Source organism: Hetaerina americana, unplaced genomic scaffold (assembly GCF_022747635.1).
Source record: "Hetaerina americana unplaced genomic scaffold, ioHetAmer1.1.p SCAF_89, whole genome shotgun sequence".
Lineage (NCBI taxonomy): Eukaryota > Metazoa > Arthropoda > Insecta > Odonata > Calopterygidae > Hetaerina > Hetaerina americana.
Window position 1 is genome coordinate 690,555 of NW_027287527.1, and position 23,664 is coordinate 714,218.

The 23,664-nt window shown below is 37.3% G+C and overlaps 1 protein-coding gene across 1 annotated transcript in view; it reads right to left on the bottom strand.

The window, feature by feature from the left end:
- LOC139698570 (atrial natriuretic peptide-converting enzyme) overlaps positions 1 to 23,664 on the bottom strand; it is a 110,766-nt gene that overhangs the window by 13,921 nt on the left and 73,181 nt on the right. Inside the window, exons 3-8 of the mRNA XM_071597410.1 lie at positions 20,983 to 21,189; positions 6,076 to 6,232; positions 4,850 to 5,034; positions 3,106 to 3,316; positions 634 to 752; positions 194 to 337 (exon numbers count right to left, since the gene is read on the bottom strand). Coding sequence (XP_071453511.1) covers positions 194 to 337; positions 634 to 752; positions 3,106 to 3,316; positions 4,850 to 5,034; positions 6,076 to 6,232; positions 20,983 to 21,189 — 1,023 coding nt within the window. The remainder of the gene's footprint in view (positions 1 to 193; positions 338 to 633; positions 753 to 3,105; positions 3,317 to 4,849; positions 5,035 to 6,075; positions 6,233 to 20,982; positions 21,190 to 23,664) is intronic.

Consider the following 23,664-nt stretch of genomic DNA (forward strand, 5'->3'; position numbering starts at 1 on the left):
TAACTAATTGAGATTAATCCTTTTCATTTAGCAAGCTAAATAAATGTCAACATTGGAAATATAACTGCATTTTCTCATTTATAGAATCCATACACTCTAGCCTTCTAAGATAGAAAACTATTTATTGAATTTCATGATATGGTCAAAGAAATTCCCAGTAAGTAAGGAAAAATTGCTAATTATTAAAACATACCTGGCCTGGGAATACAGGTTCCATTTTTAGGATATGATTTACAGTTGACTTTAGACCATAACCTTGCTGGTATTCTGTCTCCGCAAGCACTGGAAAGCTCCTCACAAAAGCTTTGGCACGGAGGAGGTAAAGGTGGGCCTTTTCCTGAAAGTAAGAGTAAATAATGCAATAAAAGCATTAAAATTTGAAATATTCATTTTAGGGATACCATATTACTTGAATGAACCCCGAAGAAATAAGAATATTTGTTTCAAATGTCAAGGTTACAAAACCAGTTGTTACAGTATCACAATTATAGTTTTCAGAATATCCTCAGCCTCATTCTTGTTTTTGGATTAGAGAATTTAACATATATCTAAAGACTTTAACTTCCAACTGTATTTTTTGACAGAATTTGCCTACTAGGATTTTACTGTAAACTGAATCAACCTATGACTTACCTTCAAATTGGGAGCCTTCTCCCATCTCTGTTGTTTGTTCTACTTCCCAACATGGTGGCTGTAGAAGGGAGCAGAAGAAGGAATGGGCTAGTGGATGGCATTCAGAATCCACTGTCTCCCTGTTGGATCACAAAACATTAAATATCATTAGATCGCCAAATGCCATAATTTTTTACATTTTACCAGTGCAATAAAAGCTATTCAAATTGATAGACTTTTAGTTTTCATACATTCTACATTTTGTCAATTTCATCTGAAAACTTAGTCAATTAAATTATCTTTGCATAGAAAATTGGATCAGAGGATAAGGTGGTTGGTATCTTACAATAGCAGTAACCATCCTCACTTTTTCTTAGGCAATCAAGTGTCATCTGCCATTAGGACAATAATAATTAAAATGAAGCTAAATATCAAAGGATATAAATGGTTTGATGTTTATTGCCAACTTCACTATATTAAACTTGAATAAAACAGTGTTTATGAAATAACACACCAATTTAAACTTCCATTTACTAATACTTTTAAACTTCCATGTGGGTCAATACTCTTTCAGTCACCATATTGAATTCCAAGTGAAATTTCATTTTGTAATTCTTATTTATAGCTTGGCAATGTGCCTTGCAGAGGAAATGGTAAAAGATGTATGTGAAATATTGGAGTTTGGAATGAAAGTCAGTGAGGAAATCATAAAATCAGTGAGGTTTAGGATGATCAATCTTTAGTTAGTCGGTCAGCCCATGGTTTACAATCATTGCTGAGAGCATTAAAAAATCAGTGTGATGAATATGGGATGAGAATAAATGTGGAAAAAATTAATATAGTGAGGTTTTTGAGAAGGACTAAGGCTAAAATCAGAGTTTTAATCAGAGGACAAACCCTAGAGCTGGTCGTACAGTTTACCTATCTTAGAACTGTTTTGGACCAAGATGGTCAAAATAGCAGGGACATCAGAAAAAGAATTTCATGGAGCAAAGAGATTTTTCCATGGAGGAAGGAATTGATGACAGAGATGTTGAGTAAGTGTATTAAAAAGATTTGCAAAAACTTTGATATGGAGAGTGGTTTTGTATGGTGCAGAAACATCATATCCATACTAAAAAGAAAGACTCGTACTTTTCCACAGATTTTATTACACGGTACAACGCGTTTCACCGACTTGCGGCATCATCAGGTACAAATTTGCAAAACAGACAGAGAAAGAATATATACCCTCAGGACAGAGTGGGGGCGGGGAGGTTTGGAAGGATTTGAGAGGGGTGGGGGCTCGCAGGTGCGTTGATGGATTGTTTTGACCATTTCCAGGCTAATTTCTCGGAGAGGAGTGGGGAGGGGTATGGGAATAATTGCTCATTACAAAGTGTCGTGTTGGGGTTCACCAAGTGCCTTCTAATCTCTAATTGCTAGAGCGTGTCCATTTTTAATCCTTTTGGGAGTGTGTGTAATATCTCTGGGACAAAGTCACTGCTGTGGTCGAATTCTAGTAAATGCTTGGCGAAGAGAGAGTTGTTATTCTGATTTTTGTGACACCTAGCGTGTTCCTTGACTCATAACTTGATATTCCTGCCGGTCTGACCGACATAAACGCTGTTGCAATCCTCGCATTTCAGTTTATAAATGCCTGATTTGAGAAGGCTATCCTGGGTGTCTTTTCCATTGGCTAGAAGTTTGGAGAGGGTTATGGGTGGGTAGAAGGCTGCTTTGAGTGAGGTGGATAGGCAGTTGGAAATCCTATATGAAATCTCCTAGAAATGGGATCGAGCACCACTTAAAATCTTTAGATACTGCGGGCTGTGATACGAAAATGCTTTTTATGGCCATTGCTTTTTGTTTTTTCCGTAGTAATGTGTCAACTAGTTTGGGGTTGAAACCAATGTTGGTAGCTATATTAGTGATATTAACGAGTTCAATGTTGAAGTTGTGTGAAACAGAAACATGATAATTGAAGTCAGATGAGGTGTAGATTGGAGGCTTATGAAGTGTGGGTGTGGAGAAGGATGGAAAAGGTTAATGAATAGAGAGGAAAACCAACAAAGGAGTGCTAGTCATGGTGGGTGATGGTTATTGGGAGAGGTCCTAAAGAGGCAGGAAAAGTGGATTTAGAGTATTTTGTTTGGAGAGAGAATGACGAAGATTTTGATAGAAGGGAGGAAATTAGGCCAGTGAGGTAGAGAGAGGAAAGGATAGATATGTTGGACAGAAGGAAGAGAGATACAAATTATTTTGAATTGAAGAAGAGATTGGTGCTGAGTGGAGTGGCAGGTTGTCATTTTTAACGGAGATGGGAAGTGCAGCAATGATCAGTCTGTGTTCATCCAAAACCTACCTTATATAGCAGACAAACAATAATAATAGTAGAGGTGCATGTTTGTGTAAGCATTTTGCTGATTGATACATACATTGTAGGATGGTGGAAAATTTTAAATAATGGAAATACTATATTTCAATATATGGGTGTTACCAATAATAGCTCACCTGAATGTTATCAAATCCTGCATCACCTCTTGTATAGATTTATGATTGAAGACATTAGGATAAGAAATAAGGGTTGATGAAATGTCTGACCCAGCTCCAACAGCACAGTACTTCAGCTTTCCTTCCTCACACCACCTTGGGGGTTCTGGTGTCATTGTGGTCTCCTCTCGAGACTGTGCAGAAGTGGTTGTCTCCGCAGGAGCTCCCTCCTCTGTAATTATTATATGATAACATGACATTGTTAGAGACAAATCTAGAATATTTTTACTATTTAGATATGTATTTATCAATGCAAAGCCATTGCATTTATTCACAAAAAAAGATGAATGGATAATTGACTGAATGAGAGCTCCAACTGATTACATTGTATAGTCAAATAATAATGGGAAAAAAAACTCCAATGGCCATAATAATTAGTTGCAGCTCTCTCGTCAGACCAATTGTTGAGTTGGTTTAACGGGAACCACGTCAGGGACCAACCACAACCTCTCGACCAGAATACCCTCTGTGGTGGTTTGCGGGAAATTAATCCGCGTCAGGGACCAACACACAGCCACACGCACACTATCCTGACCAAAATCCTTCACGAGGCTGTGAGACCCTGTTAAAGAATTTCAGATGGAGATTGAATCCTTCACGAGGCTGTAGAGTAGACCCCGTTAAAGATTCCAGGATATTCTCAAGCACACACTTTGTGACTGGCACAGGCCGATCACATACACAAGCACTCAAGAAGCACACACTCACACACTCAAAAGGGCCCAACTTCTGGGAGAATCTGGACACAGGTAAAGAGCGCAACCGAGGATATGCGTCGAACATGCGTGTTTCGGCCACAAAGTGGCCCTCTTCAGCGAACCGAAGGGAAAACACCTCCAACAGAAGGTTGAAAGCCTACTTTCAACCTTGCTATGGGTGGATGATTGCTTAGGAATTTTAGTGCTTTTTAAAGCAGCATGAAAAATTATCTCTGAATAATGGCAATTTACTCAGTAAGTTATAGTTTTATCAAAAGTGAATACACAAGTTATTGCATTTTACGGTGTATAAAAAATGAACTCACATAAAAGATGTAACTTAATTTCAGGAGAGCATATTCAGCAAAAATGTTTTTTTTACAGTCTGGTGCTTCACTCTCTTATTTGAAGTTTTTTTTTTTTGACCTAGAAGCATCAATTTAAAAACAACTGGCTTCAAAAGGGTAATAGCTGTGTTCCCAAACAGATTTCCCAAAAAACTTCTGGGAAATCAACTGCAGAGGTGAGCATAGATGATAGAATTTGCCAATGGAAGGGCTCATATTCAAATATAACTTCTGGGAGTGATTTTTTGCACTATCGTTTTGGAAAAAAGTACAACTTACAAGCCATTAAATATATTAATTTGACCACAAATATTTGATTTATAAGAAAAAAATTCAGCATTTAGCTTTTGCATTTTTGCAAGTATTTGAATAACATCACCGAATCCAAGGCTGGAAAAATACCAATTGCTGTTAGACTAATCCGAGTGGTAAAGCAATCACTTATGTATTAACACTACGTTAAAACTGAAGACAGTAGCTCTTTAGTAGGGATGACAAAGCAGTTTATAAATATTGTCAAAAATCACAACAAGCTTATTCCTCTGTTTATGTCTAATGAGGCCTTTTATTCTAAGTTATGGCTCCAATATTTCTTTTTGCACAAGCTTGAGATTCTTTTCAAGTATTAATTACATTAACTAGAGATTTTGTTCAACCAACCTTGCACATATAAACTTTTAGGATCCACAGTGATGTTAGCGAAGTACACCCTTGAGTATGAAAATAATTCTTGTTCAAGAATGTGATGGACATTCGCAGCATTGAGTGGTTGTTCAGATTCATTATCCAACCATTTTGAATCAAAGATGAGCTCTGAATGGAAAGCCAAGTCACCATCCCCAAGACTAAAATAGAATAGAGAAAACATATATTAAGTATTAAACAACCCAAAAGGTCTGATTTCCAATACTATATATCACTAAGCAATTAGTTGGTTATCATGCCAAGAGGATTTACTATGACAACTCCTTCCATGTAAACTGAATCCTGCGGGTATTCAATGAACTTATACTCTGGTACCATTTAAATTTGATCCCTTGCATCTATCCATCCATGAAATACCTACTTAATTACTATTATTATTCTTTGTAAACATATGTACATAGATATGCCATGCATTGTAGGCTTAATTCCCCTTGATTTTCCAAATCTGCAGTTATACAGGGCTATACCAAAATCACTTCAAAATGTGAAGGAAATTGGGGCAGGTTGGAGGAAATTAATGTATGTTCAAGAATTGCATAGAAAGATAAACTAGGCTCCTTAGTGAAGATTGAAATATTCAAGCTTCAAAATATCATCAGTATTGATATATCAGTCATTTGCTGCATGTGTTGATGGCATGTTATTTTGTTACTGGGATGTTGGGGAGAAAAAATGAGAAATATAAATATGAGTATGAAGTACTGTTCTAGCCATCTGAATTTGCTGTTTTAATTACTGGACTGAAAGGGTCCTAGAATGCATGACCATTATTCATGTATTTTTGAAGAACTATAAATGTCTAATAATTAAAAGCTTAAAACAATAATACAAAAAAAACTAAATCTATTTAAGATCTAACAGCATCCCATATCAAAGTTTGATTATTCAAACCAAATTTCTACAAATAATAATATTGACGTTATATGCAATTCAAATCTTGAGAAATAAATTACATCTTAAACAAGATAGAGGAAAATAAAACTAGAAAACTCCATTGAGCATTATTTCCTAGGCAAGGCACGAATTCTCAACTAGCTTCAGTGAGCCCAATAGTCTCCATTGTTCAATTTTAATAGTTCATTTATCCATAAAAATATAAATACTTAGTCTGGTTAAAAATATCCGCAAAAGATTTTAATTTTCATAAGCTATAAAAATATTTAAACAACAATGATTCTCACCCATGGAGAGCTATAACCTTAGATCCAACAAATGCAGATCTCATCTTGCTTCTACGGAAGATGAGATTTACTCGCTCGCGGAGGTCTCGAGATGCAGTGCGCAGGAGGTGTGGAGTATCAATGAGTTGAACTGGATCTTTGTAGGAATGAACTAGTCCTGAAATGAGTGGTTAATAATTTGTTAGAATGTCTATAAATATTTCAGAAAGCACGAGACATAGCAAAGTAATAAAAATATGATACCCATGATACGAGACTAGTTTGAAAGGTTTTTGGATTCACCACCATATGTCAGCACTAGTACAATGGGTTTCCCGCGTAGTAATAGGTAATCTTTCATGAGCAAGCATAACGCATCAGTGCTCTGGGAAGAGGTCTGTCGTGTGGATGCCTGTCTGTTGTTGATCCCTTCAAGTGATTTGCGAAGATGGAAAAATTTATATTCCAGCAGTGATTAAAGTCTTTGAAGGAAAGGTATGGAAGCAAAGGAAATTCATGCCGACTTTCAGAACACTCTGGGGGACTCTGATCCACATTGTTACCAACTGTTACCAAGTGGCCAAACAAGTTTAAGATTGATCGGTACAGCTTAGATGATGATATGCATGGTGGTCGGCCAGCATGTGCCACAACCCCAGAAATTATTGCAAAATTCCATAAAATGGTCATGGATGATTGCCTGCTGAAAGTGTGAGGAATTGCTGAAGCTGTAGGGATACCATCTGAACGGGCATATCACATTTTACAGCGGAATTGGATATGAGACAATTATTAGCCAGATAGGCCTGTTGACTATTGATGCAAGATCACACATGCATCTAAATGGAAATTTCTGAACAATGTTTGACCCATTTTAAGAGCAACCAACAAGATTTTCAGCACCAATTTTTGACCACAGATGATACGTGGGCCCACCACTATTCCCCGAAGACAAAACAGAGGGAATCTGTTGATTCACCACCACCAAAGAAAACAAAGCCAGTACTGTTGGTTGGAAAGTTGATGCTTCCATTTTCTGGGATGCGAAAGGGATTCTGCTGATAGATTATCTTCCCACTGGTCGAACAAATATTGGTCAGTAATACACTAACCTACTGGAACAGCTACAGAAAAAGATGCACCAAAAAAGCCAGGTTTGGCAAGGAAGAAAGTCATCTTCCATCAAGACAATGGACGCCCACACACAAGTGTCACTGCTATGGCAAGAATACGTGAACTAAGATAGGAATGGTTGCCACACCCCTTGTATTCGCCTTATTTTGCTCCATCAGATTTTCATCTCTTCCCCAGGCTCAAAATTTTCCTTGGTGGATGGAGATTCTTGTCAAACAAAGAACTAACAGCCTAAGTAGACGAGTATTTTGCAGGGCAGAAGGAATCTAGTTTTTGAGATGGGATCAAGACATTTGAGCATCATTGGACCAAGTGCATTAGTGTACAGGGAAACTAAATTGAAAAATAAAATAGTTACACTGAAGAAAGTCATTTATTTCTATTCAATACTGAGAACTTTACAAATTACGCTCATATTACAAAATAAATTGGTTTTTGCATTTTGTTGTATAATAAAACTCGGTTGTAATTCTCTCAGAGACTATTGTTTGCAATATTATCATTATATCATTTAATCATTGTGAATATAAGGTCACATGCCCTTCACTCTCTACTCTTCTCCTGTTTACATATATGCTTGCTAACAATACTTGGGTACATATTCAGAGGTCATAAAAACAACAAAGATTATCGTTGAAGTTAACAAGTTCAAATTAACTTGTGAATACTGAAGACTACAACATCCCTATTATATTGAGTGCTGGGATATCCACCCACTTTTACTCCTACCTCCAGCCCTTCAAATGTCCTAGTAACCTCTGCATATATACCGAAAACAAACAGTGACAGAGGCATCCCTACCTTACTCCTCTGTCTAGCACCACCCATCCCAACTCTCTGTCCACTGCTTGCACCTGAACAGTCTGAGCCATGTGGGGGCTATGGATAAGTTGCCTATCCCTCCAATCTATTCCTATCTTCTGTAATATATTTATTAATTCTGATAAAAATAAATTATTCTATCCATTTAAATTTAAAGCTAATATTGTAACATTGTTTGAGCAAAAGCATCTAATATAATTCTATATATGATCTTTTCACTTTGCTTGGGATGAAAATACGAAGGAATTTCATTCAAGGTAATACATCTAGCTAATAACAGAACAGCTTGATCATAGTAGCACCTTCACTCTAACCTCGTTTTCTTAGTTTAGATGTAGCCTTATTGAATCAATTGAAATATTTTTTTTCTAATCTTGATAGATTACACACAAAAATCATGTCAACATTAATTTCAATTGATACACTAAATTAAAAAAACACAATCAAAGATTGTTGACTATATACTTTTCAGATTTCTGACCATTTTATACCATTTACAAGTTTTTTTTACAGTTTTGTAGTGTTACAAGCCCATGACAAAGGCATCCAGTGAAATTACCACCCACCAAGCTAGCACAGCCTGTAAAATTAGATTTACTTGTTCTCTCAATAACCCATGCAGTAGAGCAAATAAACATTTAAAATTCTATTTGGATTTCATTTTCTGTTAAATATTTATTTTGAGCATGGGAAAGAATGGGATGGTAAAGGTAATGAGATTTTCAAAAATAGGAAGGCTATTGTAATCATTAAATTGGGGGGGCACAAACTAGAACAGATGAAACAGTTAAGTATAGTATTTTAATGAAGTGTTTAGGAGGGTGGATAGAGTAGCAGGCACACAAAAGAAGAATTTGCATTGGATAAATAAGCAAAAATAATGAGAAGCTGGGAATTGATGGCAGGCACCTCAAGAGAAGGTGCAAAGAAAACACTGGTGAGCAATCTAATATGGAGCATAGTTTTGTGGGGTTTGGGAAACCTGGTCTTTTAGGCAAGAGAATAAGTGTAGATTGAGGGCTTTTGAGATATTGGATTGGAGAAAAAGTGGATAGAATGGAGGAAATGGTGAAGTTCTTGGCATCATAAGGGATCAGAGATGGCTGTTAAAATAAGTTTGAAAAGGCAGGAGAAGTGGATGTAGTAAATAAAAACTGATAGAGGCAATAGGATTTTGAAAGTGGCAATAGGGGAAATAATCAAGGCATTGCAGAGTATAGGGATAAAAAAAGCATTTAAGATGGATTCAAGCAAGGCAGAAAGAATACTTAGCTAAAGAATCACTTATTGTAATATGTAAAATGGGATTTAAGTATATATTATTTCAAATTAGTTAGTGATCATGTAGACAGTGGTGTATCATATCAGGGTCTATCAATAACTTACCCTATGCCATTAGACTACATACTTGTAATTCTAAGAATTCATATGGATTTCTCTTCAAGGATATTATTTTCCCACAGCTTGTCTTCTATTTTATTTCAACTGTTACCATTGACAATTGCCTAACTTGCCGGTATCTCTGAAGCTTTACCATTTTTTATACCAGCATGTAGCACTGCAGCAGTCTGAATACAGTTAAAATTGCAAATTATCAGGCAGGGTTTAAGTATACAATGTTTCTCTAATGGTTAGAATAAATGCCTTTATATGATATTGTGATGCCATCATGCGCAATATTTAATATTCCGTGCTAAAGATTATTTACATGAGAAAATGGTCAAAACAAAGTTAATTTGCAGCTAGAAAATTTAACGGTTCTTGAAAAATATCTTGAAATTCAGTATATTGGACCCCTTCAAAGCAAGAATTATAAAATGGCGACAGGAATAATTGTGAATCATTATAATAATAGAAGGAGTCTTACGAAATGACTTAAGCATATTTTCTCTTGTAGATGGTTGATCTTAAACCTAATTTAAAGGGCATGTGATGATGAATTTTGTGTGGTGACAATGTCATAAAACCATTACTTAAAAGTTTAAATGCTGTAACTTAATTGTCGGAGACTGTCACCGCTTTTATACAGCACTGCATGGCTTAGAATGCGAGCTTCGTGTTTTGTGACGCATGATCTTCCTATAGAATGGTATTGATTATTTATGAAGAGAAAACGGCAGGCTCCTGAGTCCAGATTCTGATGATGACTCCAGACACGTCACAATGGAACTAGGTTGTGATTTTCGAGTTGTGAGATTTTTCGACTGGGTACAAGGAAAGGAACTGCCATTTAATAATCTTGGTCACTGTCACATATTACATACAAAAATCCACCAATCATTTTGCTGTGATTTACTCACAATCTTCTGCCTGAAATAATCTAATAACAAATTGGGAGGGATTTGTCAATAGAATTAATTTGAAATTGATAATCTTATTTAGAAATATAATTTTACGGAACTACTCAGGCATCTCATCAACGTCCGAATCCATTGATACCAGAATAGCATAAACTTATTGCAGTTTACCTAGAGCAGTTGTGCTTAAAGCTAAAGCAGCGCATCCTTGAATGCACTTTTGTTTAAGTTAAATTGTTACAGCTCAGTTTATTTTGACGCTAATACTAAAAATGTAAGGCTCGATCTCAAAGATTTTATGTGCTTAATTCGACGCCATGAAGAAATATAGACGATGTGACAACCCATTACAAAAACTTTCCTATCAAAGAATGCCAAAAGTGCGTGACCTATTTAAGATGAGGCTGGGGAGTTGGTACATAATAAAGCAGGGCAGTGCCAGTGTGTTTTGTGCAGCGAGTACTCATTCCCAAAGTCATTCGCATATCGCGGTCACATATTCAACTCGACCTTGACAGCAGTAACGCAGTTGATACATTCTCTAAACTGGTTAACGAAAAAGGAAATGTAAGAGAATTATGAGCAAGCCGAGGAGACACCGAGCTAGTTTCGGTGCCTTGCAAAACTAACTCCAGAGTTAGGATCAAATAATTACTTAATTGTGAATATTTTAATATTTTATATCACATATTTTTAGTGTCTCCTTTTATCCCTTAAATGGTAGTCACAAACGCACTTCATAATCACGCTATCGGCGAAAACTCCAGAGGATTCACTTATGAATTTTCCCATTATTTTGGGCTAGATATAACCGGTTTTAACATTTAAGTATTCATTCAAACTAGAAATGAAAGAAAGCGCTTTGTTAAATAAGAATACAATGCGGACTATTCATAATTTACACGAAAAAAATCATTCGATCGAACAGATTACAATGAAGACGAAGGAGCATTTGGTGTGATATTGAGCGATTTCTTGATTAAGAAAAAAAAACCATCAGTGAAACCCATTACGAGTTTTTTTATTTCTCGAGCATGCCTTCAATACATAGTTTAATAATACCTTCAGACCTCAAAATATTAACGTTTACAGATTATGTAGTTAATACTTTAGTCTTTCCAATTAATATTGTGCTCTAATATTTTAAATCAAAGGTTTAAAGAATCTGAGAGATTATTACGAGACTATGGAGTTTTAACCTTCAAGTTCTGACACAGTTCCGAAATGCCAATCGAGATCGTGTGAGGGGATGTCATTTTTTAATATTTTTTTGTTCGAAGTTTAGTGCGTCTAACTGGCTTAATCAAAAATGCTGCCAGTGTTTGACAAATGAATTGAACATGATTTGCATTCAAGACTCTTGCGGATCGCGATGTTTAGCACAGGGCGTTCTCGAGGTGGGTCGATAACGCCGAATCAATTAGGGAGTCGAAAAATTCTCGCACTACATTTTCCGCCTAAGTCGGCCAACAGCCTTGGGGTTAAAAGTGAGAATCATGGAGGGCAATGGGAGTCGATCCATTGACCCCGTGCAGGAATATGTGTCAACTGACTCACCAGGACCGGTTGGGTGGAAGCGGTCCTCAGCTGCCTTGAGTTTTCAAACGGCACTTCGTCCGCCTTTTGTGATTTGTTTTGGTATCAAAAAGGTAAAAAATATACTCAGTTAATGATGACGACTATTCTAATAGGTACAAGCTTCTAACCAGGGGGTTCAAATCCATATTGTGATATCTCCATACAATTCCGTCTCAGCCCAAACTCTACGATTATCTGTACTCTTTCTGGGAAACTAGAAGCGGGATAGAGAATTTTACGCCTCTCTCTATCCTGAATGTGCAAACCTCACTTGCCATTAGGGCCAACCGATGTTGGGGTTGAAGGTGGAGTTTAAGCGTACTAAATGATACTGATTATCTTTCTAATGTAAACAATAAATGAGGAGGTGTTTTCAAATAATTCTCTCATTTACTTCGTCAATTAAACAGCACTCAGGCCACAGTTGGGTTTGATAAATGATTTTACTTGCATTCCCCAAGACTGTCCAAGAGAATTTACGAACTTGTTTGAATGCCAAGTTTCCCAAGGAAAAACTACGATTCAAATATCCGTAAAAGTTTCAGCAGGTGAAGGTTACGGCAATTTATATTAGGCAATCTAATCCATGTTATTTGTAGACTTGGCTCCAAAATTTCAGCATTTCCCTGAATTAAAAAAATATCACTGAAGTCAAATTTTTTTCCGGAACACTTTTTAACTACCCTGAAGTATCTAAGCTTTCTATACTTATCAAGCCAATGGCAGCTTTGGGTGAATTAAAAAAATAAGCGGTAAACCTTCGTATCTCGGCTCCTGGGTGGAAGGAGTTAAGTGCTCAAAAAGTGTTTTTGATTCGTCCCTAAATAATATGGGCCGCGTGAATATATAATTTAAAACATTTAAAACCAAAGTCAAGAGACTGGATGAGATTCAGCACCAAACAGTTATGTGTCCACAGTAATAATGTGGATTCAAAGGAAGGGGAAGACCGAGGAAGTCATACGAACCCCATAAGGATTCTGGGTGAAGAGTTGTGCGTATTCCCGTTTAAGAGAAAAACAAATCACACCACTTGCGTGAAGCAAGCATTTTCATATTAGATAAATAAAGAACGATATTCCTCATCAGTGAAAAATATGATAATATGTAAACTAAGTCAAACCAGCCAAAGTCAGAATTAAACTAAGAACGAAAATTGGCAGTTTGATTTTATTTGAGCATTTATGATGTAAGAGAATGCAGTTTACGAGATGTTTCGAAGATGCACATAATTCGCTTCACTTTGATACTCAAGTTGAACATTTAGGTCATCACTGTTCAGCCTTTTCAAAGAACATATATGGATGGCCTGCCTCGAGCGTGTTGTAAACCACTTGCCGAGAAAGTTTTGCTACGATAAGGAATATAAAGAAGCATTATTTAGTTTTCATTATTTTTCAATATATTTTTAATTTAACTAAAATTAAAGCATTATCTATTATTACAGGGAATCTACCGGTTAAGGTAGGCTTTGGATGGACCCAACAACCAGATAATTTTCTTGTCTCTCCTAAAAAAACACAACCCAACATCCTACTCTAAATTAAACCCCCGCATAAAATCTCCGCATACTTCTTTCCTCCCTTCGTTCCATCCAACATCCCTATTTTATTCCTATCCGTTCCTCATTTTCCTAAGATCCTCCTCTCTATCACAGTCTTCAACATCCCACTGCCGATCAATATAATTTTCATCCATTTTTCCTGCCTCCTTATGATTTATCACAGCAATCCCCTCTCCTCCTCCACCATACCCAGCATTTCTTCATTTATTTTCCTTTCTGTCCTCTTCACCTTCTCCATCCTCCTCCAAACCCACATTTCAAAAGCCTCCAATCTACGCTAATCATCCTGCCATTCTCTAAATCAATACATTTCTGAGGTTTAATATTTTCATGAATATTATACACCAATTTCCTGTCCATTCTTTTGGTTTTTATTTCTCGTTACAACTAAATATTCAAATTTTTGTCTCCGTAAACGAATGACGCAACTACAAGACAGATTTCAAGCAATATATCTCTTTAATTGTACATCTTGAAAGAATTGATGGCGAAATTATTATAAAATTTTGATATGAGTACAAATTGTCTTTATTTAAAACGATCTCGTATATCCTTTCTCCCTCTTTCTAATCGCAATAATTTGTGAGCATACTTTCATGTCACCAACGCGATAAATTTCTATTGCACTCTTCAGAGTTCACAAAGTGGATACCTTTCCTTTACATCAACCTATAGGTTTATGGGTGAATTCATCTTTACGATTGGGTACCCGTAAATGACATTAGTGACGAAAAGCGTTAATTAAGTGTTGAAAAAACCAGTTCAAATTACCAAACCATCCTCAATTCAGTTATTCTTGACAGCACAGTCTGTACCGTTAGCGTCGATCACATTGAAATTATGAGATATATTGAATTACATTAAAATGAGAAAAACAATATTTTATCTATTGGGGTTATAATTTAAAATTGCTTTCTTCCTATTTATTCCAAAAAATGTATTACAAATTTTATTGCCTGCATTATTTGTGTGAATCCATAAAGCAATTTCTTAAGACTTAAATCGTGGAAATGAAAAGAATGGCCGAAGAGTAATGTAAAGTGTTTACCTTTCGCTCAAATATCGTGGTACGCATGTACACTCATATGCCAGGTAGTATATCGTCACAGCATATCTCTCGACCCTTTTTTCCCTTCCATCGATATATTTTAAGCTCCCAATTATGTTTTTTAGTGCGTGCAATGCTACGTTTCAACCAAAAACCCGCGATCGTTTGAAAGGAGGCAACTCAATCCTCTGCAAAGTTTTGCGATGAGTAACTTTTTTCGGTGAATTGTAGGAAATTGAAAGCGCGACAGCACTCCGAACACGCAATGGTCGAAAGAAATGGGCCGAAATTGACAACTTCATCGTTTAAATTTGTGCTTTAGGTATGAATATCCCTAAATAGAAGCAGTTTCTCACCTTACAGATTCCATTTCTATCACCAGGGAGAGTTATATGACCTACCTCCGCGAAAAATTGAAACAATCGGTTGGAGTTTAAAAAAAACTGGCCGTAAAAAATGTTTGTTAGTATAATGTGCAACATGGGGTACAACATTTAAACTGAACGACAATCAAACTGGAGCCACAGAAAGGAATATAGCAGCGACACGCTGTGGGCGGTGTGATTGATGTAAACAGCTGAAAAATGGGGCCATTGAAGGAAATCCATGCACACCATGAATTTAAAGTGTGGTACTTAGCATTTCAAAATCGCCATTACACCGTATACGGGCGAAGTCAACTCCCCAACTCTCAACTTTCGGATCTCCAAATGTACGTAGCGTTTGAGATTGCAGAACCCGATCGGCGCTAGCGATCGCCAGACTCAATGATTTACTCTTTTACTTGGACGGAGCGCGTTCACCTCGAGCGGCACTGTTTCACAAACATCGGAAACCGTGACAAAAAATTTCTCTGGCAGCGAGAAATCGAGAGTGAGGTACTTTTTGGGAACGAAAACGAATAGCAAATCTTCGTTTAAATACAATGTTCTGCTCAATGCAATAGAACATTAAGGTATTATTTCATTTTTAGAATCTCACTTCGACATACCTTTTAAATATTTAGATTCACCTCTCATTGTTGAGTTGTAGCCTGATACTCAAGGCAACTTTATAATATATTATGAGGGGAACCAATTGCTACTACTATGCTCATTAGCCTCACCCACTTGGCACTAAATACCACACACACCCCGTATTACAATAAAACGTTCTGCAACTCCAGCACACTTTCTATCTCCCTTTATTCCATCCAATATGCCTACAGTTTCTTACCCCCAACTCAACAAGCATTCTCTTTACTATGACAGTCTTCAATATTCCACTGCCCCTCAATATGCCCTGCATCAACTCATCCGGTCTTCTTCAAATTTCTGCCAACAACCTCCTCTCTTCCCTTACTAGCACTTCGTTTGTCTTCCTTTCCGTTTATTTATTTTTTCCATTCTCATGAACTCACATTAAAAAACCTCAAATCTGTAAATATCCTTTGCCTCAACGCCCAAATTTCGAAGCTATACATAGTATCTATATTTACGTAAACATGGTAGTTGTCTTCTAAAGGTCAGCAGTTTGTAAAAAAAAACTTTCAGTGACCATTTTTAAATGCATGAAGAAACAATAAATTAGAAAGCAATAAAAGCCATCCGCTAAATAAACAAGCAGGAGATAGTTTTTGCTTATAATGAAGGAATTTTTATTAGTATTCTATTGTTTTGGGCCAGATTTTAATGGACCTTGAAAGCAAAACGAGCTTACGATCTTTATTAAACCTATGACTATTCTTTAAAACATGCTCACTCAAAGTCATCAGTTCACATAAATATCAGTTGCATTGCACTAAGTCATACTTGACTTCCATATAACTTCTACTTCCTCGTATGCCGTCTAAAATGCCAATTCTTCTCCAATTCCCTTACCATCCTTCTAGCACGGTTTTTAACATCCCGTTACTCCTCACAATGCCTTCTGTGTCCAATTTTCCTTCTTCGGCAACTTTCTCCCTTCCCTTAACATTCCTGACACTCGTTTTTTCATAAGAAATCTTTAAGTGGGGGGGGGGTATTGTATATGAATGAAGACGAAATGAAAGATAGTAGAAATTAATAGAATGAACCGTTTCCCAATAACGTGAATTATTAGTAATTGGTCACGGAATCGAATAGATTCGCCAACGGAAAACTATTAATTGGTCCGGTTTGACTATTATATTATATTAGTCCACCTTTGGCTTCTGGTGTCTTCGCTAGTGTTTACGCTCAGTGTTCTGCACGTGAGAGCATCATCGTCGGAGCGACGGAGAAACGAGTCGGGAATCCTCCAGTCGCCACCTGACTGCTCTTCCGGTTGAGTTGGTAATATTTCGCCCGCAAACACACGCTGTGGGCCAGGCAGGTGTTCTAGCGGCTGAAGCGGAGTTTTCGATGCCGCTCACGGAAAACGTGAACTCCTAGCGCATAAATCCGCCACAGACTCCATCCAACTTATCTATGAACACCCATCATAAATAGACTTATATGCTTCGAAAACCTATAAGCATAAACATTTTTGAAGCAGGCTCCAGGACAGATAATGCACGCCATTTGAAATCTATGACAAGTTGCTACTAAGCAGGCATGACAAAACACTCAACCGCTATGAAATCACTAGAAATATCTTATTTTGAAATGAAGTCTTGGCGCGGAAGTAAAACTTGGAGGAAAATTGCATTTACGGATGGCACTGATTTTGCTTAGCTAATATTTTTGTAGTTTCTTTTGAAATATATTTCACGGTCATGCTAAAGGTAATCACATTTAAATTGATATAAATAAGCTCATTTTCCAGAGCCAGTAAAGCCTTTCATTGGAGTTGTTGCTTTAGAGCAAATAATTCTATTACGCCAATATAAAAGCGTTTTAATTGAAAGTTTAAGAGTACATATTATACAACTGAGATAGAAACATAATTTGCCCAGAATAGTGGCGTATGAGAAGACATGTGCGGAACTCAGAAAGCTTTTAAAAACATTACTAGAAACATTTTAGGGTAGTTTTGAAATTATATTTCTTTCACTTTTACGCTCCAATGAAATATCGATCATTATACTTTGTGTGCTGGTATTAGTGAGAAAAAATATGATAGGCTAATGAATTAACATGCACTGATGAATAAGTTCTGCAATATAAATGGCATTGGAAGCTTCAAAACGAATTCAAAGAAAGGGAATTGATAAAAATCACACACAAAGAGTCAATAATAAAATCCTCTTTTTATTTCAGACGCTAACATATTCATTTTTCTCACAGTCGTCGAAAAAGTTGTCACCGGTAACGGGCAAGAAACGGACTACATTTGGCACCTGATAGTGTAAACCCTCTGTTTCCCCAAAGAAGAGCCCGGGGGGACGGGGGAGGGACGTGGTCACAGGACAGCCATGTCTCTTGTTACACCTAAGCTCCATTGATTTACAATTGAGATTCAGGTGCGATGTGGTGGAATCGTTCCATAATGATATAAACAGGGAAACAAACCAAAATTTTCCAATATAAAGTGGAAAATTACATGTATTTCTGGTGTTTTTCTCTGTTTCTCTCAAATGATTTGCTTATGCTACTCATTACCAAACCATAGTCTGCAACCAAGGGTGCAATCGACAGGGGACAGATTATTGTTCTCATCTCACTGGTGGAGCTTGTGAAATTAATTCGGTGTAGGAGGGGAAGTCTCTTTCCCTGTAACAGTTTCTCCATTGATTTTCAGAACCCAGAATTCCAGACAGATAGACAGAACTTTATCCAAGTCTTCGGGGTCATCACGGTGAACCAGATGACATCGCCTTCATTCAATCCCGCGACCGTCATCCGGTTTGCAGCCGAACGGTCCTACCGATTTGCCCAAGACGTCGCGATCGCTTTCGTGAGCCAAACTATTCCATGAAATGAGAGCGGAATCAGATTCGGCCTTATATGGGCATAAAGAGAGGAAATGAATAATTACATCGCGTGAAACAACCGCAGTCAGTCAAGTGGGTGGGCACCATTCTTCAGAGAAGGAAGCTTAAACGGAAAGGTTTTTCACGCGATTGGTACGTCAAAAGTCATGGGGGACGCAATGTACCTATTGTCGCCCAGATGAAAACCTTACCATCGAAACGGCCAACTGTCTCATTCAGGTCGCCGAAGTCTGTTGAGGGTTAAAGCGACCCACTTTGCTTGTCTCACGCGTATCCCTCTTCGCTTTAAAATGGGCGGTGGAAAAGAAAATAAGGACTAGACATATTTTATTTCATTTAAGACCACGCCACTCAAAGATCAAATGATGACTTCGAAAATCGCCAAATAGTATTACATGAAAAGGGGGTAATGGGGGACCATTCAGATGACGGGAATTTCAGAGCGCAGACAATTGACATTCGAACCGAAGAAAATTTAATTTATGTTATAATGCAGAAAAACGCTATGCATCTGGATTAAATTGAGAACACGTATGTTGCACGAGAAGAAGAATTTTTAAACACTAAAATTCCATAGCTGAATCCCAATAATAATGAATGTTAAGTCCATCCATGCGACCGATGGCTACTATATTTGGTGCTTATTTAAATTTGATCGTCAAAAGGATTTTGAAGACCGAAGTTGAAGTCACCGCGAATAATATTTTATACTTCTAGATGCAGACACAGTTACTTCTACTTTTTCACATAATACGTTAAGATCACTAATCCCCATTAGTCCTCGTATATTCATTGAATTATGGGCATAAAAATTACTATTTTCAGTCCAAAATATGGATGCAAAGTTGGATGTAAATTCACGCCGTAGTTACTAGAAATACGTGTTTATCGTCTGTCTTGGCAACCATGATTTTTCTATACAGCTGAATTTGGAAATAGACGACTCCTTTTTTTTTACTTTTCACAACCAGGACGATTAATGAACAAAATAATATAATATTTGAGAAGAAAAAAAAGGATATTTTTAAATTTTTCCAAGGGGTTTTATGTGTTCTACAGTAGGAAATGAGATGACTTTCATCTTTACCATTGCTATCATCACTGCCTCTGGAGAGTATTCCGTTTGATTTCTGAAAATAAAACTGTTTTAACATAGGGGTTGCGATTACTTGGATAACGAAACCAGACCACTTACACTGTATCACATCACGTCTTGTCGCGAAAGGCTCGACATCATCTATTCTAAAATTTGATATTTAAAAAAAAATAAAATATTCAACTTCCAATGTGATGCGGGGAAATACGAGCATCTAATTACGAAATAAAATAAATATCAATACGAAATCTTGTAATTAAACACCACATACCGACCAATGAGGAGTTCCCTAAGTTTTATAATTGAAACTTATCTTCCCTAAATACAAGTATTAATATATAATTATATGAGTCTAATCAAACTACTAGATTAGAGAAACGAGTCACTAACTATAACTAAGATATGAAGGGCTTTACTTTAATGGATTATGATCTAATATTCTAAAATTAGATTTTCAAATTTTCTTCGGTTTTATTTCCTCTGATATTTCCCACGAAGCAATTCCGTGCTTCTTCTAGGAACCACAACGCACACGTATAGTTTGGGAACCACAGTCAATATTAGCCCATTCAACTGTCATAAATAGTCAACCATCATTTTCATTGTAATTAAATAGTCTTTGTCCTTCGCAAGGGTTTTGGCCTCAACTGCATAAGGTTTTGGGCATATAAATAATCTTTTCATTGACTTTGTGTACCTTTGTAAAATTAAAAATGATTCATTATTACTTAAAGTTACATTAATACGTTTATAATTTTATTTATATAAACTAATCAATGATAATTTCCCATACGATCAAATTTTTTACTCGCTTTGAAATTCGACTCTTGATTGCTAAAGAGGTTTTAACTGAATCGGAAGAAACAAATATACAATATTGGTAAAAAAATAAAACCAGATTATATTATATTAATCTATACTATAATAAGTTCGCCTTAAATATTTTACCTTTTGACTTATTTAATGATAATAAATTCAAAATGGTTTTTTGAAAGCCGACGATTAAGATTGCTTTAACTTAACACTAAAAAACATATGAACATTGCCAAACATATTTGGGCCAAAGGGCCATTTTCCCCTTCTCGGGAAGAAATTCGAAAATATTAAAATTCTAAGCCCCTATATCTCGAAAATAATGTGGAAATATTGTTCAATATTCGTTTATTCAAATTCTTTTATATTTTGAATGGTATTTTTGTGCAGAAGATGTCAGTAGAGAATCGACCATGAGAGCCATGTTAAACAATTGTGAAGTACAAATTACGGGAAAAAAGGCATGAAAATTCCTTTAATACGACCACCAACGGATAATGATATCTGCTCATCGAACGTTAGGTGATATTTGATGCGGTTATTCAACTTGAGAAATGAATTTGACCGCGCGAGACATCTTGATTTCGGCCGCGGAATAAGTGCGACGGGATCACCGAAAGAATGAACAAACGAGCGGGGATTTCGGGATGATTGATTGCTCTTAGTGGGGGTAGATATGGTCGAGAGGTCGACTTCACTCACCCTCTCCATCCAGTTTGCTCTCTCCGTCGTGGGGTGGGGCCAGGACGACCCCAACACCGCCCCCGAGCGAGCGTCCGTCCTCCTGATTGCCTCCAGTCGCAGTCCCCCTCCTCCCCATCCACCGCTTGAGGCCATCCCAGCCGAGGATCCTCATCGAGACCCGGAACACCTTCTCAGTCGAGCCATCCTCTGGACCCAGGTACGTGTCTGTTGGCGACAGCGGGAAACGGGAAACACTGTCATTAATCATCGTCAAAGAGACATCGTGAGTGGACCTCCACCTCAGGATCGGCCGCCATTCGATTGAAGTGACCCAGCAAATCCATGCAAGTTTAACGCTCTTAGTCAGATGGTCGCCCACGCATGGTCTGAGGATTTCAACAGTGAAACGGCTCCGATTCTCCCTTAGTCAAGTCGTATTGAATTACATAATGACCATATTGGTAACAAAAACTAACAAAAGATGGAAACGTGTGGCTTATTACTTATTCAATGAGGCCAGTATTAGATAGATATGTAAGAAAGATATAACAAAAGTTTTATTTAGCTCATATTCAGGCACATTTTACGAGTATTTACCATCGTATTTATGAATGGAGGATTAACTTTTCATGCATTTAAGAGTAATAGAGCGATGGAAGAATGCAATTTGAGAAGTTGCATCTGACAGTGATACTATCTTTAGAACACATGTGTTATGAAAATGAAGTTATAATGCCTCCTCAAAGTATTATATCAATGCGGGGTGGCTTAAAAAAAAGTTTAGCTATTTCACTACCCAATGAAAGATATTTTAACAATTCATCAGTATTGATGCATTTACAATTATTAGATTCTGGCTTTCAGAGAAATTAAATGATGTCCCATCTCTGAGAACATTCTGATAACCCTTTCTGGAATCATAAAGTGCACTAAGTTGGCATATGTAATGGACTAATTATTCAAGAAAACCTCTGGTAATATTTAATCATTAAAATAATTGTGACAGCAATGAGACTACTGTGGAAGCGGGATACGTGAATTTCGGAATGAGGAAAAAGCGTGTCAAAAAAAATTGGTTTATGTCATTATTTAGAAATCCACGACATAGCCAACAAGTTTCCAGCAGTTGGCCGAAACCTGCCTTCAATCGACAGACCTATAAAATCTTATCTTATAAAAATAAATAATCGGAGTTGTATTCATTCGAATAGAAATTGGTTTATAATGCTCCACCCTCATTGTATGACGTAAATGTTTCATCCTAAAACTGGGGCTGGCCATATTTAGGCATATTAATTTCAACATCCTTTGAGGGAAGTGATTACATGATAAAAATTACAGATTCAGGTGTGATTATTTATTCGCATCCAGTCTCGATGCACTACATCATTTTCAAGTGAAGCTCTCACTGTCCAGAGTCCAATATATCCACGTGCTGGGAGGGGTTAGGCGAGTGGGAAAAACCGAAGTTCTGGGGATGGGAGAAAAAACGGGTAAAAGTGAGGGTGGAGGTTGAGGGTTTGAGGGTTGCAGTCACGGAGTGAGTCGACTCTCGACACCCGGATGATCCCCAGCGAGGTACAACGATCGGCCAACGGTCCCCATCCGACATCACGGGACGCCGCCGCCGCTCCTTCCTCGCACACCTTGGGGGGGACGCCTTAGGGAGTGCAGATGGGAAGGACGACCATCTCATCAAGGCAAACTGGAGTCTTCGTATTCATTTGTGTTTCTCTCTTCTTCTACAAACCCTCAACCTCCACCCCCAATTTTTACCCTTTTTTTTTCTCCCATCCCCAGAACTTCGGTTTTTCTCACTCGTCTAACCCCTTTCGGCACGTGGAGACACCCTGGTTTCCCCACCTCCTTTATTTTATTTCTATATATATTGGACCTGTACAGTTGAAACTGATGCAGTACATTGAATCTGTTGTGAATAAATTTTTATTTAGGGGAAAATTGTATTAGTTTTCATCTCTGTTATTATGATTACATGATGTTTGGCTGCCCCCATTGGCCAACCCACCAGTTTAAGTATCGTGAAACGATAGTGAATGGAATAACAGTGGCTGATGAAGTTTTTCCTGATGCTGGTTTTTTCTGGACTATTTTTAGCTAACGGAGAATGGTAAAACCGGTTTATTAGTTAAAAGGTATTTTGCCGATTGAGGTAGGTTTTGGATGGACCCAACAACCAAATTAATTCCCTTGCATCTCCTGGCAAATCACAACCCAACATCGTACTCTACAACAAGCCCCTCTTCATCTCCGTATACTTCCTTCTTCCCTTCATTCCGTCCAACATCCCTATCCTATTCCTGCCCCTTGCTCGTTTGCGCAACATTCTCCCCTCTATTACAGTCTTCAACATCCTACTGCCGATCAATACGCCCTTCATCAATTTTTTCTGCCTCCTTATGATTTCTCCCAACAAACCCCTCTCTCCGCCCACCATAACCAACACTTACTCATTTGTTTTCCTTTCCATCCAAATCACCTTCTCCATCCTTATCCACACTCATATTTCAAAAGCTTCCAATATACGCCTATCAGCCAGCGTCAATGAACAAACTGGTTTAGGTAACGGATAATGATGAATTTCATGCAAAAACATAGCTTCCCAAATTTCATAACTGGATAGTTATAAATGATAACCATACGATCGTATATACCCGCATGATTTTACAAAAAATGTACTTG